This window comes from Panthera pardus, unplaced genomic scaffold (genome assembly GCF_024362965.1).
Source record: "Panthera pardus isolate Hobbes unplaced genomic scaffold, ASM2436296v1 HiC_scaffold_3, whole genome shotgun sequence".
NCBI classification, from domain to species: Eukaryota; Metazoa; Chordata; class Mammalia; order Carnivora; family Felidae; genus Panthera; species Panthera pardus.
Genome location: NW_026526876.1, coordinates 34,345,081 through 34,366,643, shown reverse-complemented (window position 1 = coordinate 34,366,643; position 21,563 = coordinate 34,345,081). Strand labels below are relative to the sequence as shown.

At 49.0% G+C, this 21,563-nt stretch overlaps 1 protein-coding gene across 1 annotated transcript in view; it reads right to left on the bottom strand.

The window, feature by feature from the left end:
* LOC109261629 (integrin beta-3-like) overlaps positions 1–20,564 on the bottom strand; it is a 30,026-nt gene extending 9,462 nt beyond the window's left edge. Inside the window, exons 1-2 of the mRNA XM_053892867.1 lie at positions 20,438–20,564; positions 2,831–2,916 (exon numbers count right to left, since the gene is read on the bottom strand). Of these exons, the coding sequence (XP_053748842.1) occupies positions 2,831–2,916; positions 20,438–20,564 (213 nt within the window). The remainder of the gene's footprint in view (positions 1–2,830; positions 2,917–20,437) is intronic.
* Between the last annotated feature and the right edge of the window lie 999 nt (positions 20,565–21,563).

The window sequence follows — 21,563 nt, the reverse complement described above, 5'->3', positions numbered from 1 at the left end:
ATTTAATTCTAATTTTACTGGGTGTCTTGAATTTTAGCTGGCTGCCTTAACTCCACCTCCACCGACCATGACCCCAGTGATCAGCCCCTTTGATCAGGAGTATTTGCCAAACTTGCTACTATAAGAACCCATGCTGGTGCAAAAGGTCCAGGATCCATCCGGGGAACCTTGATATTTAAAAAGCACCCCAGGTGGTTCTTACAGCGAGGCAAGTTTGGAAGGTTCTAGATTCCAACATGGCGCCACGGAGGCCGAGACCATGAGTTGAATCTCTGGGGGAGCTTGGCCTCTTTGTTACATTCACATCCCAGAGACAGTACACCGCCCCCACCCGTATCAGTATCCAATCCTCCAGGAACACACCCTGTGCAGATGGACCCAAAACTGCACTCATCCACTTTGGCTATGTTTTCCTATTACCCGGCCAAACACTTGTGATACACACCCAGAGCTGCTGTCCTCTAGGACCAAGGGAAAGCTGAGCCCAACCAGTTGTTTTTCCAGGCACTGCCAACCCTTCCTGCAATGGCTAAGGTAAGGGAGGCAGAGGCAGAGGGCCCTCTAGGGTCAATTATTCAACAAGTCACATACAAAATGGCCCAGATGGTTCACTTCTGGGTTTTTAAGCCGACAGCCAAGACACTTTCAGCAGTTAAACTTGGCCTGTGTAGGGGAAGCCCTCGGACAAAAAAAAAAAAAAAAAAAAAAAAAAACAACCACCACCAGCAGTCATGTTCAGGTTACAGGCTGGGATTCCCACCCCCCCACTCCTCCCTGGCTGACACACTTTGCCTCATACTGGGCTCCTCCGCTATCTCTCCTCCCCTCCTCCCCCTTTCTCAGAGATAGTTGTAGTCATTCTCTAACCCCTTGGCCTCCCCCACTTTCCTGTTTATATTCCATTCTCCCAGAGAATATCTTATTGGACCTTCTACTTCTACTCATTAGTTTTCTTTGGTCCTTGATACACTCATTTCCTCTCTGACTCACCCCATCCCCCCCCACCACCACCACCATTCCTAGGCAGGTCCTACCTTACGCTTTGATCCTACCCTCACCTTCCCGCTCCCCCCATCCTCCCCTGGTCTGCCCCAGGAGACAAAATTCACCACGGTCATCCATAAATATTCTGCACTTGCATTTCCAAAATCTGGTCACATGACCTACGGGCTTTGTCTGGTTCGGCCTCAACATACCTCAGCTACAGGGCATGTCCTTATGCAGAGCAAAAGGGGTGACGGACACTCCAAGAATATGTTTTCTTTTTCCCCAGATGCCTCTTGGCCACAGTTGCCTGCATTTTCTCTCACTTTGGGTTGAAAAGGAGGGAAAGGGGATGGGAGCATCCTTTGAGTGACACTAGGGCTTCTCCCCTGGCTACCCATCTGCTCCAGCCAGCTTCAGGCCATCCAATCCAAGAAGGAGGCATCCGCCCCATCCAGCTCTCCCTTCTTCTGTTGCAGAATTCCAACTTCCTTACAAGAGCGGCTGAGTGATATTATGATGGCAACCAAGGGAAGGAGGACATGGCAAAGGACAAGGGAGGAGGCCCCATCACACTGGAGCAGCCAGCTCAGCCCAGAGGGGTGGAGAACCTATGGGGGTGGGGGGAGGGAGGATGGATTCACCCGCCCCCTCCCCACCTCTCCCTCCCAGCCCCAGGGAATGTTTCGTTTGCTAAATGAAGTCAACGTGGCCCAGATGTTGGGCAGCTGCCTCTGGAAGCAGTTCCTGTGCTGAACTGTACAGAGGCAAAGTAGTGTGTTGGGCTGGCCCCCGCAGCTCTGGCAGTCCTCCTGTCTAAGGATAAACACAGCCTCCCAGCTCCCACTCTCTCTCCCCACACCCCCACCAGCCTGCCAGGGAGGTTGCCTTTTTAGGAAACTCAGCAGATCAGGAAGAGAAGCAAAGGGACGAGGAGGCTGGGTTAGAGCAGTCAGAAAACTGCAGAGGGCAGAGAGGTGCTGTGGTGACAGAGAGGGCGCCTCAGGTAGTGGGGAAGCAGCCAGGCCAGGAGTTCAGGTAAACACCTGCCGGGGGCCAGGCCAATGACTCAGTCTCGGTCTGTAATCACTGGACTCCCTCCAGCCACACTCACCCCCCAGCTCTCACCAGCTCCAAATTCCCGTCCCAGCCACAAACATAGCCATTCCCTCAGACACACTCATTCCCTAGGGCCCCAGACACAACAAACCCTCTGCCTAGACACAGCTAACCCTTTCCTGTCACCCTCGTATCCTCACCAAATGGGCCCAGCGCCTTCCCTCATTGACACCTAAGCGAGGGAAGGAAGGAGGAAAATAAGAGAGAGAGGAGCAGGTAAAGCTGTGGGGGTCCAGACATCACAGAGGAAAAGGGAAGAGAAAAGATCTTCTGACTGAATGTCCCCCACCCCTGCCATGTTAAGTGTAAGATTCTTCTTTTACCGGTCTTTTAAAAACTCTAGGATGTTTGTATGCCAGCATCCCCTCTATACCAATAACCCTCTGCTGCCTCTCTTTTTGATACCCTGCTTTCCCGGGGTGCTCCACCCCAACAAAAAAGCAATCAAAGTGTGGCAAAGGGAGACAATGGCTACAGTGACGCCAGGAGCCTAACCACATTGGCTCGTGCTGGGGGTCACACCGCAGAGTCTGGACGGCGTTCCCGGCAACAACCCCATGACAGCTCACGTTGACATCTACCAATTTGAAGGCTTCCTTCTAGTTCTGCTCAGAAGGGACACGGGGGCTTGTGTATTTAGCAGGGAGGAGATAACCCTATGGGTCCATTCCTGCACAAAAGCAGCGAAGCCTGGGTTAAGAAGGAAGGTCAGATGTCCTCTCCTTACCTCATCTGAGCACCAGGCACACGCAGGACTCACAGCCAGACACTCCTGGCAGGAGTGGATGCCTCGTGTGGTACAGATGTTGGACACTGCAAAGGAGACAAAGGCGTTAGCAACCGACTTGGCCTGACAGGGTAACTGGCCTGCCCCATCCTTCCCAACTTCCCCAAATGCTCAGATGTATAGCTCTCAGATGCACACAGCAGGTCTGACCATACCATAGACCTTCACCAAACACAGGCTGTTTCGTAAGGAGGAAAGAGAACGAGAAAGGTCAGGAGAAACTCACCGCCACCCTCACTGATGAGGCCCCAGTGATGACAAGCTTTGGAGCAAGATGGACCCACAGTGTCAGATCATAACAGATGGAAAGGCTTTCATTAACAACTGGTTTGACACCCACATTGTGCACAGGAAAATCTGAGGCCCAGAGCAATGCAGTGTGCCCTCTCTCCAATTATTCGTGCGACGGATTCACAGCCACTACGTGGGGGATCCCAGGCCCTGATGCACTAACATTAACACACAGCCTAAATATGGTGGGGGGCAGTGGTGGGGGTCACTGCCAGGCAGTGTTCCACTGGCCTTCCAGGACAAAGCAAATCTTCTGAAGCCCTCTCAAGACTCCCAATACATATATCAAGGTGTCAGGGTGTAGAATGGTCCAGGGAGAATGCCAGAAATGTCAGAAAAGGCTGAGTGAGATAAGCTGGAAGAGCAGGAATTGGAGTTGGAAGGCCTGTATTTGAATTATTTTTTAATTTTTAAGTTTTCATATTCAGGGGCACCTGGGTGGCTCAGTCGGCTGAGCATCCGACTTCAGCTCAGGTCGTGATCTCCCACTCTGTGGGTTCGAGCCCTGAATCAGGCTCTGTGCTGACAGCTCAGAGCCTGGAGCCTGCTTTGGATTCTGTGTCTCCCTCTCTCTCCACCCCTCCCGCGCTTGTGCTCTGTCTCTCTCACTCTCCTTCAAAATAAATAAATAAACAAACAAACAAACAAACGTATAAAAAAAGTTTTTATGTATTTATCTTGAAAGAGAGAGAGAGACAGACAGCAGGGGAGGGGCAAAGAGAAAGGGAGAGAGAGAAACCCAAGCAGGGAGAGCCCGATGTCAGAGCTGTCAGAGCAGAGCCCGATGTGGGGCTTGAACCCATGAACCACGAGATCATGACCTGAGCCGAAATCAAGAGTCGGACACTTAACCGACTGAGCAACCCAGGCACCCCTGTATTTGAATTCTGAATGCTCCTTTTACTAGCTGTACCAGGACTAACTGAGCTGCTCAGTTAACCTTTATGAAATGGTAACACCCACCTCACAGGATTTGTGCAAAGAATTCAGGGAGGTGAAGGAGAAGCACCCAGCACATGACAAAAGGCCATTCGAATGTGAACAGTTTTCACATTGTCATGGGACAGAGAAAAGCCTGGGGTGTGGGGAGGGAGGGGGAAGAGCAGAGGCCACCACAGAGATCGAAATAACCCAGAGAAGCCTAGCCAGGAAGCAAACCGCAGGCATTGGCTTGGGCGGAAGCTCTCATCCTCCCTGCTTCCCCTAGTTCAGCCTTTCTGGGCTCAGCCAGGTAAACCTCCTCCCTTCCGCAGTGGTCCCCAGGAAGGCTTTTTCCAATGTAAGGAACATACTGAGGAAGATACATTCCTCTCCATGACCCAGGTCCTTCATCCAATTTCCTAAAGTAGTCCCTTTGCTCCCGGCTGGTAAGACCAGCAAATCTATTTTTAGGGAAATCAGCCTGATCAAAAAAAGATTGTTTTCCCAATGCCCCCAAAACTTCCTATCAAGCTGCAAGTCTCAAGTCTATTTTATTATAACGTGTGTGAACTCCCTTCCAACACCTAGACAAAACATACCCAGAAAATGTGTGTATACACACACACACACACACACACACACACACACACACACACACACACAGAATATTGTCAAGAAAAATTATCCATTTTTATCTGTTGTATCCAGTGTTGACAAGTAGACCCACCATACTTAGGGATTATCTGATTTTCTAGGAGTGCATACCTTTGTTTGACTTCTATTGATTAGGACATTTTAGAACTCTATAAAAGTAGAGGTTAACTTGTAGAAAACCAGTAACAATAGAAATGATTCTTGGGGTGCCCGGGTAGCTCAGTCGGTTAAGTGTCTGACTCTTGATTTCAGCTCAGGTCACGATCTCATGGTTTGTGAGTTCAAGCCCCGCACGGGGCACTGCGCTGACAGCATGGAGCCTGCTTGGGATTCTGTCTCCTTCTCTTTCTGCCCCTCCCCTGCTTGCTCTCTGTATCTTTCCCAAAATAAATAAAAATAAACAAACAAAAAGAAATGATTCTTGATAATAACAGTGTATATGGTTCTTATCCAACAGCGATGCAAATGATTTCTGTCTGGTTTTATTGCCTTTAACCAATTTTGAAAATATTAGGTAACTGATTTCAGCGTTCCTTTCAACTACCAACTATAAATCTCCCTTCCCTGAATTTTCTAAAGATTGTTTTAAATTATTTTTAATTAATCTCTCCACCCAACGTGGGGTTTGAACTTACAACCCTGAGATCAAGAGTCGCATGTCCTATGCCCTGAGCCAGCCAGGCGCCCCTCCCTTCCCTGAATTTTCTTTTGACTTAACCTGACTCCCTCATTAATTAAGCTGAATAAAATCTTTGGCACATGTGCGTGTTACACTTGTATGGTAACGTACTTTTACCTCTTTAAAAAATTACGTTTTACCGATATCCATCTCAGGGCCTCACCAGGGGGTGGAGGGAGCTAACAGAAGAGGGAAGCGTGCAATCAGTGGACTGCGGTCCTCGTTGAGTCACCACTGCTAACGTGGCCTTGGGAGAGTATGCATCTCCTCTTAGCCTGTTTCTTCACTCGTAACTCCTAACGTTACAATTGTTCATCTATCTATCTTAACAACACTGCCACCCAATAGATTTTAATAAGCCTCTTGAGGCTTGCCCCGTCCAGCCCCATCCAGTCCCATCCAGCCCCGTCCAGCCCCAACCAGCCCCATCCAGCCCCAGTCCTTGCTCACAGGAGATGCTCCATAGATATACAGTGGAACACATTGAAAGGCACTGGCCTGGATCAGTTATATTTTGTGTTTTTAAGCAACCGAGCTCACGTCTCCAAATTATGCATTGAGTTCCATTATAAAACATGCAAATGCATTGAAACAGTGCCTGTGACAATTTAAACTTCCACTGTTCTCCTAAAAACACCAGCATCACATGTGGAATCCCGGAAGCCCCAGACTTCCTCAGAGCTCGAGTCTAACTTTCAAAGGCTTTTCCCAAATCCACAGTTCCCCAAGTGGGGTGCCGCTACCAGCCCATGAGGAACCTCTGGGCCCCAGGCTCTGACTTGACTGACACTCTCACCGAGCGAGCGCGAGGACCGTGTCGTGGGAATCACAGCAGTGGCTCCCGGCCTGGCCCTGAGCTACCAAGGCCACCTCTGAGTTGGGGCAGCCCTCAGCCACGCATTGTCTATAATGGAAGGAAGGTAGCCAGGAGCTGCTGGCCTCAGAGGACCTCACAGTTCAGAATCCACGAGGCAACCAGGAGGCCTCCCCTTGCGAGGACTGCCTGGCCATGTCTCAGCTCGTGGTGGCTCTTTCCCTGGCCAGATGTGAGCACACACCCCCCGCCGCCCCCCCCCCCCCACCTTTACTGCCTTACTGGAAGCATAGCTCAAAATGTTTTAGGTCTCTGTCTCCCTCCTCAAAGTTTCCATGGGAATCAGCATCGAGGGGGGTAATTCCAGACATAAATGCCATCGGTTTTCACTGGGGTTGGGGGGAAGAGGCAGGGGGAGACCTCGGGAAGAGTGAGACTAGAGAAGAGGACCATGGGAGGTGTGGGCACCTCCAATTATTTTTGAAAACTCTCCCCAGGCTATCCATTTTTCCACCCATTCACTCTCAAATTAGCATGTATTTGCCTAGGAGCCCTTGACTCTTGTAGCCACAATAGAAAGCCTTGCCAGATGGGAAATAAATAACAGCAGGCCCCCTCCCGGTGAATGGGCAGCCCATGACCCCAGAGGATGAGACAAGCCGCTGGGATCTGTTCTTTAGGAAGTCATGCCCGGGGAGTCATGAGAGCCCGTTCCCCTTTCCTCTCTTAGTGAATCATAGGTTGATTTCATGAGAACCAGTGATTCCCCCCACAATACCCTCCACCAAGACCTACCACCAAAGGCAGGTTCCCCGGATCGCCGTGGCTAAAAGTGACTGACTCATCAGAAGTTTCTGCGCCTGGGCCACGCTGATTCAATGAGCTTCAGCTCTGAGACCACCCCTCCCTCCTGAACATGTGGAAGGAGTTTGGGCCTCTGTTTCCAGCCATTCATAAGGCCTGTGTTCTTGCTCAGCCTCAAGGGCCCAGACTCAGCCCTGCCAGAGAAGTGGCAATCTTCATCAGAACTTTGTCGCTGAAAACAATCAGCAACCCCACCACCCATTTCCTCTGATGGTTTAGCCAGAGCAAGCAAACAGGGCCCTGGTCCTCACAGGGTGGCTATAAGGATTAAATGAAACAAGTCCCTGTCAAACTCTGAGCACAAAGGGCTGGCACACAGGAAGCACTCCCTAAAGGCTGCTGCTGCTGCTACAGTGGCTGTCGTTTTTGTCCTTGCTGTTTTCATCCTGAGTCCCAAGCTGTTTGAGGCAGGTGAATGTTTTACTTTCTTCTTACTTTTTCCCTGAAGCCACACTTCTACACGACACTAGACACACTGCTGAGCATGCCCTAAACAGGGGGGTGGTGGGAGCACAGAGCCAGAAAGCATCAGACTACAGTAAAACGATCAGTTGTCAGATCTAACTTCTAAATGGAGTCAGGAATATTAGTGTTTGAAAATCCAGTCCAGGAGGGATGGCCAAGAGGAGAAGGCCAAGTAGAAAATAGAGAGAGGGGCGCCTGGGTGGCTCAGCCGGTGAAGCGTCCAACTCTTGACTTCAGCTCAGGTCATGATCTCACCGTTCGTGAGATCGAGCCCCACGTCATGCTCTGTGCTGGTGGCTTGGAGCCTGCTTAGGATTCAATCTCTCTCTCTCTCTCTCTCTCTCTCTCTCTCTCTCTCTAAGTAAATAAACATTAAAAAAGAAAGAAAAGAAAATATAGACAAGACCGCCAAGAAATATGCCTGAAAAGCAGTGGAAGGAAAGGCTGTGGTTTGGCACGTCAGCCCGATTCACAAAACCAGAAGAGAGACAAAGGATGGGGAAAATGGGGGAAAAAAGAGGAACTAGGGAGGGAGTTGGAACAAGTGGAAGTCATAATGCGTCAATGAGAGCTATTTTGAGGACACACTGTCCAATGAGCCAGGATGCCAGAATGCAGGAATGGGCCACCCTAGTGAAGCCAGGGTGCTTCAGGAAAGGGCTAAGTCAAAAGGAGAGGTGTTTAGTGGGAAGGGAGGGTGATCCACACTGCATACACCACGGACTGTCTTGCTATCTGCCAGAAAGGAGGTCTGGCCTGGCTCTCCAGCCCTGCCACTGACCTTTGACTAGTCACTTCCCAATTAGGTCCACGGGGACACCGGCTGACTTGGCGGGGCCTGATCTTCCATTGCAGTCACCTGGCTGAGTGAGTCATCCAAGAACAAAACATCTCATGCTAACTGCCATATGGATCCACAAGTTTCTCTAGAGCTTTCTTAGAGCAATCTGCTAAGAAAGTTTATTTTATTTTTGTTCCTTCATTACATGTAGCAGCAGCTCAGTAATCTAAGGAAGGGGAAGGGGAAGGGAAAAGTGAAGTTCAAGGTAACACGCACCTCTGAGCATAAAGCTCCAGGAAGCATCACCCAAAATGGCAGGAAATCCAAATTTCCACGTTTCACCATATCTAAGACTATGGATGTAGGATGTACCATAATTTCAGAGATTTAAAAAAGTGCATCACAGTTCGTTAAATATGGCATGTGACATCAGAAGGCATTTGTGTATAATTTGCCTCTACCAATATTAAAATGTGTTATGGGTTGAATTCTGTGCCCCCAGAAAAATATGCTGACGTCCTAACCCCCAGTGCCTACCACTGTGACCTTATTTGGAAACAAGATCTTTGCAGATATAATCAAGATAAGGTCCTTAGGGGAGGCTAACCCAGCCTGACTGATATCCTTGCAGGGGAAAAACACCATGTGAAGACAAACATACAGAGAAAATGCCATGTGATGACAGAGGCAGAGATCGGAGTGATCCAACTGGAAGGGAAGGAATGCCAGAGTACCAACAACCACCAGGAGACAGGAAGCATCAGGGAAGGATTCTATCCAGAGTCTCTGAGAAAGCAGGGCCCTGCTGATACCTTGCCTCCAGTTTTCTAGCCTCCAGGGAGACTAGAATAAAGTTCATTGCGTTAAGCCCCACAGTTGTAGCACCCCTAAGAAGATAATACAAAAAGGTTTTGCATTTCTATAGCATATATGACACGATTTCGAGAAACACTGCCCTTAAATACTTTATGTGATTGAGAAAAAAAAAAGCCATTCTGGAATGAAAATTTTGCTATGGCTAATCCATCTATAGATAATAGGAACATGGCCACTTCAGCTTTATACTTTTATACTAATATACATCAGTGGTGTTGGTGTTCATTCATTCATTTACTCAACAACTATTCATGAAGCACCTACCTATGCCTGGCGCTCTCCTAGGCACTGGAGACATATTGTGGAACGAAACAAGCCCCCTAGTCTTGTGGAGCTCAAATTTTAGTGCAAAAACAAAAACAAAAACTTACAACAAAAATGGACAATTTCAACCAGTGGCAAATGCTTTTAAAAAAAACAAAAGGAGAATAAAAGAATAACATCAATGAGGGGAAGAAGTCTCTTCTAGAGAACATGGTCAAGAAAGGCTTCTCTGAACCTGAATAAGCATTTTTCCAGAGACCTACAGATGGCCAACAGACACATGAAAAGGTGCTCAACATCACTCATTATCAAGGAAATGCAAATCAAAACTACAATAAGATATCACCTCACACCTGTCAGAATGGCTAAAATCAAAAAGACAAGAAGTAACACGTGTTGATGAGGATGTGGAGAAAAAGGAACCCTCATTCACTGTTGGTAGGAATGTAAGTTGGTGCAGCCACTATGGAAAACAGTAGGGAGGTTCCTCAAAAATTAAGAACAGAAACATCATATGATCCAATAATTCCACTACTGGGTATTTACCCAAAGAAAACAAAAACACTAATTCAAAAAGATACATGCACCCCTATGTTTACTGAAGCATTATCTACAATACCCAACTTTGGAAGCAACTTAAGTGTCCATCAATAGATAAGTGGATAAAGAAGATGTAATACACACACACACACACACACACACACACACACGCACACACACACACACTAGAATATTGCACAGCCATAAAAAAGGATGAGATCTTGCCATTGGTGATAACATGGATGGACCCAGAGGGTATTATGCTAAGTGAAATAAGTCAGACTGAGAAAGACAAATACTATATGATTCACTTATATGTGGAATCTTGAAAACAAATTAATGAACGAACAAAAAGCAGAATCAGACCTATAAATACAGAGAACAAACAATGTTTGCCAGAGGGAAAAGAGGATAAGTGGATGGGCAAAATGGGTGAAGGGGACTGGGAGACAGAGGCTTCCAGCATTGGGATGAGTAAGTCATGGGAATAGGGAATACAGTCGATGGTATTACAATGGCGTCGCATGGGGACAATGGGCGGCTACACTCGGGAATGTAGCATAATGTATAGAGATGTTGAATCACTACGTTGCACACCTGAAACTAATGTAACATGTATGTCAAGTGTACTCAAATAAAAAAAACAATTAAGAAAAGGGGGAAAAAAGAGAAAAAGAAAGGCCTCTCTGAGTTGACATTTCAAAATGATACAAGTGGGTCATGAGAAGATCTAGGGGACAAGCATTCCAGAAAGAATCCACAAGTGCGAGATGGACTTCAGCCTGTTAAAGAAGTAGCAGGAAGAGAGAGGGAGGAGGAAAGAGGCAGAGAAGTGGCTGGAGAAGCAGTCAGGGACCAAAACGCTAGAAAGCTACAACCATGGTAAGGAGTATGGCTTTCATTCTCCATATGATGGAAAGCCACGAGAGGAATTTGAGCAAACGTGAGTAGAGAAAAGGTCCTCCTGGCCACTGAAAGGAAGGCAGACCTAAGGGGAACAAGATGAAAAGAAACCAGTTAGGAAGCTATTACAATAATTCAGGCAACAGACGGCAGGGATTTGGATCGGGATAGTAATGGTGTTAACAGTGTGGTCAGACCCTAGACATGTTCCAAGGACTTACTGCCGGATGGCATGTGGGGCACGGTAGAAAGACAGGTTTGCTCCCTAGCAAGTGGACCTGCTTGGACAAAGTTCGAATGTTTTCACCACCGGCCATACCCTTTCACTGACTCTTCAGCCAGTAGGCCCTGCCCTCGTAAGTAAAGCCAGATCATGCCTGGTTTGCATCTCCAACTGGGTTAATGAGGTAGCCGTGTGCAGAACACTGCAGAAGGCCCCTCCTCGGACCGAGTCCTACCTTCTGTATGGTTGTCATATAACATTAACACCCAGACCCTGAGCAACACCATAGGGCAGCCGTGGTAAAATCAATGATCATTATTATTGCGTAACAGTGAACGTGGTGGGGAAAACAAGCAGAACTGTAGGCAGGGGATCTCAGGTCCAAAGCCACTTCTTTGCCATTCGGCCGGCTAGGTAGCCTCCAGCAGGCCCATTCGTCTCCCTGGGGCTCCGACAACAGTGACTCTTGTAGTCTCTACTCAAGGACTCGTAATTGCTCATTGGTATTTAAAGGGCCTGATGCAGCCACATCGGCCAAACACGGGAGACCCCAAATGGCTGCTTCCTTTCCCCATGCTCCCAAATATGGACATAGTACTTATCTCAGGCGTTGTTTGGATTAAATGAGATAATTTATGTGGAAGAACCACCTGTGGTGGATGCTCAGTAAATGTTGGCTTCCTTCCTCCTCACCTTCCCTCTAACTGCTTCCTGCGTTAGGAATGCCATCCCCACCGCTGCCCCAGCCCTGCCCCAGGGTCAGACTCACAGGACCCTCTGCCTCTAAAAGGATATGCTGAAGAAATCGCTGGCCTGGAGACAAGAGCCCCCAGGGCTAGAGCCTACCAATGCCACTAAACGAGCTGTATGACCTTGGGAGGGTCCCTTCAACGCTCAGGGTCTCCCTTTCTCCTTCTCTGTAAAGCAAACAGTGTTGGGTTAGAAGATCTTCAAGGTTCCGCCAGTCCTGGACGTCTATATTCCAGCCAGAAAGCATCACGAGTGACTCCCAGTCTAGGAGGCCTAGCATCCCTGGGCCCAAGACCACTCACACAATGCACAAACGCCCATTTCTTCTTAACAGCTTGACAGACATTTGATTCAAATGCTGCATCTCAAGCTCTGGAAAATGTTATCAGCACAGGCCCCACCTCCCAAGTGACACACTCAGCACAGAGAAGAAGCGAGCTGGTACCAAGCTCTGTTTGAGGCCCAGCCCAGCGGTGCCCTGTTGGTGACCTCCTTGGCATGCAGCTGTCCAGTTCTGCTACTCCTCCTCCTCCTCCAGCTCACGTCTGGTGGGTACGGACAGCAGGCAATGGTCCTCACGGTCCCCACCCCCTCCCCTCCCCACCCTGTCTTGGTAGGAAGGCAAATTACTCCCACCGTTTTGGAAAACAACTCAGCAAAACCTATTACAATTTAGATGTAAAACATTCATGTCCTTTGACCCAGCAGCTTCGGTTCAAGAAATTGAACCTGCAGAAACACTTGAACAAAGGTGCAGACAATGAACAAGGAGACTCCCTGCCGCTTTATTTGTAGTAGCAAATACATGGGAATGATCCCAAAGTCCGCCAGCAGGGAATCCATTAAGTAAATTCTGCTACATCCATATAACAGTATGCCTTCTGGCAAGAATTATATCTCTTAGGATAAATAATGGAAAGATATAAACTGACATAAAACATGCTTCGAGGGGCGCCTGGGTGGCTCAGTCGGTTAAGCGTCTTGACTTCGGCTCATGTCACGATCTCACAGTTCACGAGTTCGAGCGCCGGGTCGGTCTCTGTGCCGACAGCTCAGAGCCTGGAGCCTGCTTCGGATTCTACGCCTCCCTCTCTCTCTGCCCCTGCACAGCTTGTACTGTCTCTCTCTCAAAACAGGTTTTAAAATTTTTTTAAAAGAAATAACAATAAGAATAAATAACTGCATATGGTGACACACATGGGGGAAAAAAACTGGAGTAACTATTAACAGTGGGTATCTTTAAGGACAAGACTACAAAGGACTTGGTACTTTGCATTATCCTACTTCTGCACTGCTTCAACTTTTTTTTTTTTTTTTACAAGCGGAATTACTTTTATAAGCTAAAAAAAAAAAAAAATTAGAGCTAATTCTGAATGTCCTCAGTCCTGTCTCATTTTGTACACTGGCATTCACCTACATGTAGGCTCCCCAGAGCATGCCAGGCTTCCGACAAGCCGGGACATCTGCAGCATCAGCACCCGTTAGCCTCTTTGAATCTGAAATCCAGCGGGAACTCAGGAATAGACTTTGGCCCACTCCCTTCAGGAACCGCCCGGGAGAGAGCAGGGTATGGTCTGTTCTCAATATGTAGCAGTCCCAGATCGCTCATCAGTCTCAATATGTAGCCACGTTCCCCTCATCTCAGAGAGGTGGTCACACCCGCCCTCCCGCAGCTCCAGCAGAGGTTTAACCTGGAGGAGCTTACCTCGTGTAGTGGCTAAAGCAAGGGTTTGAAACCACGGGTGGATCTCACAGGCCCGGGGTTTCTCGACCCAGGAATCCCATTTAGCACAGAGATTTAGGTTAACTACGGGGACTTTTTTTTTTTTTTTTTTTTAATTTTTTTTTTTCAACGTTTTTTATTTATTTTTGGGACAGAGAGAGACAGAGCATGAACGGGGGAGGGGCAGAGAGAGAGGGAGACACAGAATCGGAAACAGGCTCCAGGCTCCGAGCCATCAGCCCAGAGCCTGATGCGGGGCTCGAACTCACAGACCGCGAGATCATGACCTGGCTGAAGTCGGACGCTTAACCGACTGCGCCACCCAGGCGCCCCATAACTACGGGGACTTCTTAAAGTGGCTACTGAATGTGCCTTTTGCCAAACCTCTGGAGCTCTCTTCTGGTGCGAAATTTTTCAAGCCTGTTTTTAACTGTAGATCTCCCCCTTCCCTGCCCCCCACCCCCCACAAAGAAATCTTTACATGGAGTTCCATGATATGAATTAGTTAAAGGAAAAGCTTCTCCAGTTGAAGGTGAGGAGGGGCAGGTGTGAACCAAAGTCTCTCCCTCCATCTCCTTCCATTTTGCAGCCCCTGAGACACCAAGAGCCCGACCAGGTTCAGGGGGAAGATGGCTTGTGCAAAGTCACCCAGCAAACGGATGAAAAAGCTTGCACAGCTGGGAATCGAATATAGGTTTCTCAGTTTCCGACCCGCAGATCTTTTCACACTGACTTTTTTTTTTTTTTTTCTGCATGAAAGGAGGTGTTTTTTGTAAGCTTAAAAAAAGAAATAGCACAAGTTTAGGTAGAGGCATAGGAACACACATGAGAATTATTATATATACATGGAGGAAAATCTGAATCGAGCACACCACCTGGGGGCACTGGGGCGGATCAGTCGGTTAAGCGTCTGACTCTTGATTTCTGCTCAGGTCATGATCTCACACAGTTCATGAATCCGAGCCCTGCATTGGGGCTGTGTGCTGACCCTGCAGAGCCTGCCTGAGATTCTCTCTCTCCCTCTCTCTCTCTCTCTCTCTCTCTCTCTCGCCCTCTCTCTGTCCCTTCCCCCAGCTGTGATCGAGCACGCGTGCTCTATCTCAAAATAAATAAACATTAAAAAAAATAGAACACACCATCTATTTAATATTGAACGTTATGGGAGAACAGAATTAAAGGGAAACTAGCCATTTTACTCTCCAATGTTTGACTTTCTTAAAATGAGCACATATCACCTCATTCTCTCCTTGAATGTCTGAATGTCTTCACCAATTGAGCTAAGAAATGCTGGGTGGGGGGGGGCGGGGAAGGAGACTAGTCTTTTTGTGGGAATATGACTAAAAACCAGAAGGAAGACTTATTATTTTCAGATATGCTATCAAAAATTTTAATTAAACATTTTTAAAAAATTTTTAAATTTTTTTTAAATTTATTTTTAAGAAAGAAAAAGTGTGAATGGGGGAGGGGCAGAGAGAGAGAGAGGGAGACACAGAATCCGAAGCAGGCTCCAGGCTGTGAGCTGCCAGCACAGAGCCCAACGCAGGGCTCCAACCCACGAACCACAAGATCATGACCTGAGGTGAAGACCAACGCTTAACCAATTGAGCCACTCAGGTGCCCCCCACCCCCGCAAAAAAATTTTAAAAGGTAGAATAGCTCCAGGTTTACTTAACAAGGATTGTGATGTACCATATTTGGCCACAAAATACGCATTCCTTTCCAGACTAATAATAAAAGTGCTGGTTGCTGCAAAGTCCTCTCCAATATCCTGAAGAGATCACTACTTAGCACTGGGGAAATCAAATGGGTTATACATGGCTCAAAGGCATTGATCCCGTTAGAAAATTTAGAAATGGAAAGTTGCATCTGGGTTTCATTCACATGGTCCCCTGCTTTCTTTTCTTTTTTAATTTTTTTAATGTTTTTATTTATTTTTGAGACAGAGACGGAGTCCGACGCAGTCTCCAGGCTCTGAGCTGTCAGCACAGAGCCTGATGCAGGGCTCGAACTCATGGACTGTGAGATCATGACCTGAGCTGAAGTCGGACGCTTAACAGACTGAGCCACCCAGGAACCCCATCAGGGTAACCGCCTCAGCACCTGAGGAAGATGAAGTAGACCTAGATAACCCCTGGGCTTTCTGGGGTTCTCCACAACATGGATGAATCTCAGATGTGTCACGCTATGTGAAAGAAGGCAGACTTAATGGGCTATGACTTCATTTATATGACGTTCCATTAAAGGTAGGACTGTAAGGACGGGAAACAGATCAGAGGTTGCCAGGAACTAAAGGTGGGGATAGGGTACTGATGACAAAGGAGTTCAAGGGAACCTTTTGGGATGATGGAAATATTCTGTATGTTGATCATGGTGATGGATACTTGATTAAACGTGTGTCACAATTCAAAAAACCATATACCTAAAAAGGATGGATTTTATTGCATGTAAATTACCCTTCAGTAAACCTCACTTTAAAAAGAGTGTTCCTGGAGGGGCATCTGGGTGGCTCAGTCAGTTAAGTGTCTGACTCTTAATATTGGCTCAGGTTACCATCCCAAGGTTATGGGATGGAGCCCCCAGCCAAGCCCCACATTGGGCTCTGTACTGAGCGTGGAGCTTGCTTAAGACTTTCTCTCTCTCTCTCTCTCTCTCTCTCTCTCTCTCTCTCTGCCCCTTCCCTACCTCCTGCCCCCCCTCCTGCTTGTATGTGCACACTCTCTCTCTAAAAAATAAATAAATAATAAAAAGAGTGTTCCTGGAGACACTATGTACATGGGGGAAAAAGGCAGACTTTACACATTTCTTTTGCTGGATAGTTTCACGTTGCAATAAACAGCAGCAGCTTACACAGGAATAGACAGTATCATTCTCCCACTCCCACCTGCATTGGCACTCAGGAACCGAGTTCCTTCAAACACAATGATCTTCCCATCTAGGAACGGGCAGAGCTCAGGGGCAAGGAGGCGAGGCGATGGGGTGAAGTAGCAGGCCAGCTCTGTGGGCAGCAGAGGGGGCTGGCTCAGGCCAAGTGGTTTATCCCTGAAGCTGCTCAGTCACTCCCCCAGTTAATTATCTGTCTGCTGATTCATGAGTTGTGGTTCCTGTGGGCATGCTTCTTGGCTATTTCTGCCAACAGAGGCAGAAGGATTCGCAGGGCTGGGAGGGGATGATAACCAGAGATCCTGAGTGTGGTGGGGAGTTACAGAGGAAGAATTTCTATTAGGAAATTCCAGAGTCATATCCATTTTCCCCCTTCTCACTGTCGCCTCCTTACCCCATCTTATGCTGTCCCCAGGAGATCTCTACCACTCACACGGTTTTGAGGGAGGTAAAGGAGAAAGCTTCCCTCCTGAGTGTCTCCTCCCAGGAGAGAGGGGAAAAAAGCAGACAATCCACAGAGGGTCCCCTGAGAACAGAGGTCTAAGGCACCATAGTGCAGAGATCCAAATGCCCAAAGAATTCATGGTCTCAGCTGTATTCTAAAAATCTCCAGAATGCCCAGATGGAACACTGGAGGCTCCTCTGTGAATCAGTGCAGATATTCAAATACTGGGTTTCTTGCAATGAGGCACATCACCTCCAGATGCCTTTTGCTAGCCTTCCCTAGGTATTTATTTTGGCTGCCAGGGTGCCAGTCACTGGGCCTACAGCACTGAACAAAACAGACATGTCCTTCTCCTCACAGCACCTGAAATCTTGTGAATGTCTTTCACTTTCCTCTTTTCCCAGAGACAGAACTTAAGGTTTTCTAGTATATAAAGCAAATGATGGGCCTCTTTTCTCCTTGGTCTCTTCTGTGGCTTCTTGCTGGGTGAGAGTGGCTGAGATATGCCACACCACCAATGGCGGAATGTCACAAGGGTATGGAATAAGGGACTCCATTGGTCTCACTCTGGGAGCCTGGGTTGCATGCCTGCATGAAGCAGTAATAGTTCTTGTCTCCAACACATGGTAGGTACCATGGATAGGAATAATGGCAATAGTAAACACCATTTGGGGTGCCTGAGTGGCTCAGTCGGTTGCACGTTTGACCCTTGATTCGGCTCAGGTCATAATCCCAGGGTCATGGGATCGAGCCCCACATCCAGACCCGTGTAGGGCTCTGTGCTGATTCTCTCTCTCCCTCTGCCCGATCCCCTACTCACATTCTCTCTCTCTAAAATAATAACTGATAATAATAATAAAATAGTAAATGCCATTTGTTGAATGCTTATTTTGTGCCTTTATCTCATTTAATTGGCATAATCATCGAAGTACTGTTTTCTCCACTTTACAGATGAGGAAACTGAGATTCCCAAGAGATGAAGTAACTTGCCCAAGGTCACACAGCCAATAAGAGGCAAAATCAAGAATTAAACACGCATCTGGCTGGTTTTAAACCATAGCTGTCCCTTTCCCCAGCCAACAAGCCTTCCTGCCATGTCTCTCCAGGCCCTGAAGGTTCCTGCAGAAGCTTCATCTGGAGAGTTTCCAGGATATAAACTCAGAAGAAGAAATTAGCACTTCAGCTCAGAACTAATCAACTTAGATGGTGACAGCAAACAAAACTAGTTATCCCTCAGGTCTCAGGTTAGAATAAAGACTTAAACTCGGGAAGCCACAAAACCCAATACCTCTTGGGTGAAGCCAGAAAGATCATCTTTGCATGTAAATTCCAAATTTCAATTCTACCCTCAAACGACCTCGCTTCTCCCCATACCAGACTCTCCTATTCTGGGACAGCCTCTCTGTGCCACCACCCAGCTCTTTCTGTGTGTCCCTTCAACACTGTGTGGACCAACAACCCTCTTCCGCTCTCATCCTAACCTCCTGCTTCCCCAGGAATCTGACAACACCTGCAACCCAGCAGCGGGGGATTCAACCCTGGGGTAGGGGATTTAAACGTAATTGAAATTGCTTTTACCAGGAGTCTATTATTTTGGAGGTCTGACTCTAGAGAGCAAGCTCTTAAATACTTCTCCACCCTGGCTCTCAGAAGGAGTCTGGGGCTGGCTCAGCACAACCCATCACAACAGCTGGAATGATCCCAATCAACGACGAATCTGTGAACAGATCTCCCAAAGGATATTTAATGCAAACTTAAGTATGTCAATGTGGTGGTATCCTATATGGATCATTACAACTCTGTAAACCAGATCTACAAAAAAGACCAGGAGGGAGGGGTGGAGGAAGAGACACCAAAATGACAGGTACACTCCTCATCTTCACTAATACTGGCACCTGCACGATGCTAGGCTCTACCTTAGGTTACTTTATTTCCTTCTAAGACTATAAGAATATAATGATTAGACTCAGAAATCATTCAGAAATTCAGAAAGCTGTAGACGTAAAAAGAAAATGTTTTAAGTTCACGGAAGCAGGCAGCCCCACTGCCCTCGTCGACACCAGGCAGCATCTGAACCGCGGCTCTAACACCTCCCAGGACACAAGGCTGGAGATGCGTATTTCTGTCCTATGGTCACCAGGCTGCTCACTGTAGGCTGAAGACATCAGTTGACATGTTTGAGCATCTATCGCATGGGAAGCTTCGGTAAAAACAGCTTAGTCCCCTATAAATGATCTGTAACTCCCCCATCATATCATTCATACAGATTGTGGGGATGGTTTCCTGGGTGTACATTTATCTACAAACTCATCAAGTCATATACATTAAATACATACAGCTTTTTGTATGTCAACCATACACTAAAGTGTTTTTTTTAATATTGTTGCCTTGTCCTGTATAATCTTTTATACACACACACACACACACACAAGATCTTGAAGGCAGTCATCAAAGTATTTCTGAAGAGCTATCTTTGATATGGACTTATCTCTTTTAAATACCTCCTGCAGGATTTAAATGGTCTTACAAGGAGTACTACTGGTTTCATTAAGAGTACATATATGTACACATGGGTGTCCTCTGCAGAGGAACGCCCTAGCGGACCAGGAGCCAGAGTTCTCCCTGGCAAGGTCACTAGGGCTCCGGAAGGACCACGGGCAGCATCCCTAGACTGTAATCTCTGCCCCTCCACCCGCTCCCCAGGCCCAATGAGGCCGAATCGAATGCTAACCGCCTTGGCATGGTGTGTGCAACAGCAGGAGAGACAAAGCCAGGGATCGAAGCCAGTAACAGGGACCCGTGGTGTGGCTCCTCGCATATACTGGAGGGCGATCCCGGAAGCGGAGGCACTGCTGTAACCCAGGACCCAGGAGGAGGGTGGGAGCCAGAGCCCTCACCCTCCTCCGAACCGCTCCTGCCGGGAGCCACCAAGGAAAAAGAAGAAAAGAAAACTTGGGAGAAAGTGTAACCCAAGGAGAGAGAGGAATGTGCAGGAGCGGGCACACCCGCGCGCGCACACACTCTCATCCCGAGCAGCTACAACCACATCCCTCGACAGCGCGCGAGAACAGCCCCGGGAAGCCGCAGCTCGCCGCGCCCATCCGAGCCAGCCGGCCTCCGCACGCCCCAGACCACCTGCGATGCGCGCCGCCCCGAAGGTGCGCCCGCCACCCCCCCGCGCGCGCGCGCGCGCGCGCGCCGAGGCTGCCGGGGGCAGGCGCCCGACTCCCCTAAGGGCTCCGGCGTCCTGGAGGACCCGCCCCTAGGTGGCCTCTGAGCCCTGCTACCGCGGGGTCGGGAAGCTCCCCGGCTGCGGGCTCCGGCGGCCCAGCCTGGCCCCGCGCACTCGGAGCGCAGACGCGTGGGGGCGGCCCGCGGGTTTCCCGGCTCCGAGTCCGCAGACACCGCGGCGGCAGGATGCGCGGCGCGGATCTCCGGGGAGCCGCGTCCCCGCAGCGCGGGAGCCTCACCCACCTCCGACACCGACGCCCGCCAGCGCCCCCAGCACCAGCACGGCGGCCCAGAGCGGCCGCGCTCGCATCTCGTCCGCCGCCGCCGCCGCCGCGCCCGCCCCACAGCGAGTAGCGGCGCCCGCGGCCATTTTTCCCGCAGCGGGAGGGGAGGGGAGGGGAGGGGAGCGGACGCGGTGGGTGGGACAAACGGGGCGGGCCGCCGACTCGCGCTTCCTCCCCTCCCGCTCTTTCCTGGACCCTGCGCCGGCAAGGGGGTGGTGGGAAACCTCGGCTCCTCTCCCCCTGCCTGGCCGGGACCCGCCTCGAGAGGCGAGGCTGGGACCGGAGCGGGGTCGTGGGCACGTTCTCCGCAGACATCCTGGTCCCGGGGTCCGCGTCCGGATCCCGGGTATGCTTAGAAAAGCCAGGAGCCTGTGGCCCGTCTCCTGACCCAGTCTCACCTCCTGAGGGCTTTCTCTTTCACCTGAACTCCCAGGCACTTTCCCTCTGTACCTTGAGTTTCATTCATGCACACTTTAATTTGTTTAGTTGACAACCTTTTGAATGTTTACTCTATGCCAAGCACCGGTCTAGTCCTTCGTTATTCACTGTTTTTCCCCCTTTGGGTTACTTTGGTTTTCCAGAAAGCCTCTTGACAAGACCGCATCTCAAGCTTGTGTAAGCAATGATGTCCATAAAGGGCCTCTCTCTACAAATACTTGGCTTGCGTATGGAAAGTGATCAACAACGTAGGGCCAATACACTTCCTGCAAACGCAAACTCACAGGCTTTGCAGCTTTATCGTATTTTCCTCCAAGGTTTCCTTCCCACTCTCTGCCTGCCCCCCCCCCCCCCCCCCCCCCCCCCGCCAATCCCTCCCCTGGGTCTCTGGGTCTTTCCCAAGACCAGAAATCAGCCGGCTCAGAGGGGCAAAACGCCGCGGATGTGAGCAGCAGACCGCCAGGGGCTGGGGCTGGTGCTCCTGACGCAATGGGTAGCTCTAATGACATAAAAACCAAACCTGATGCATCAAAGAGGATATGGAAGTCTCTCCAGCTCCTGGGCTCCCCTAAGGGCTTTCAACCTGCCCCTGGGCTTCCCTAAGCCCTCTCGAGACACGCAAGATACCTGAAACCTGGCCCTGACTC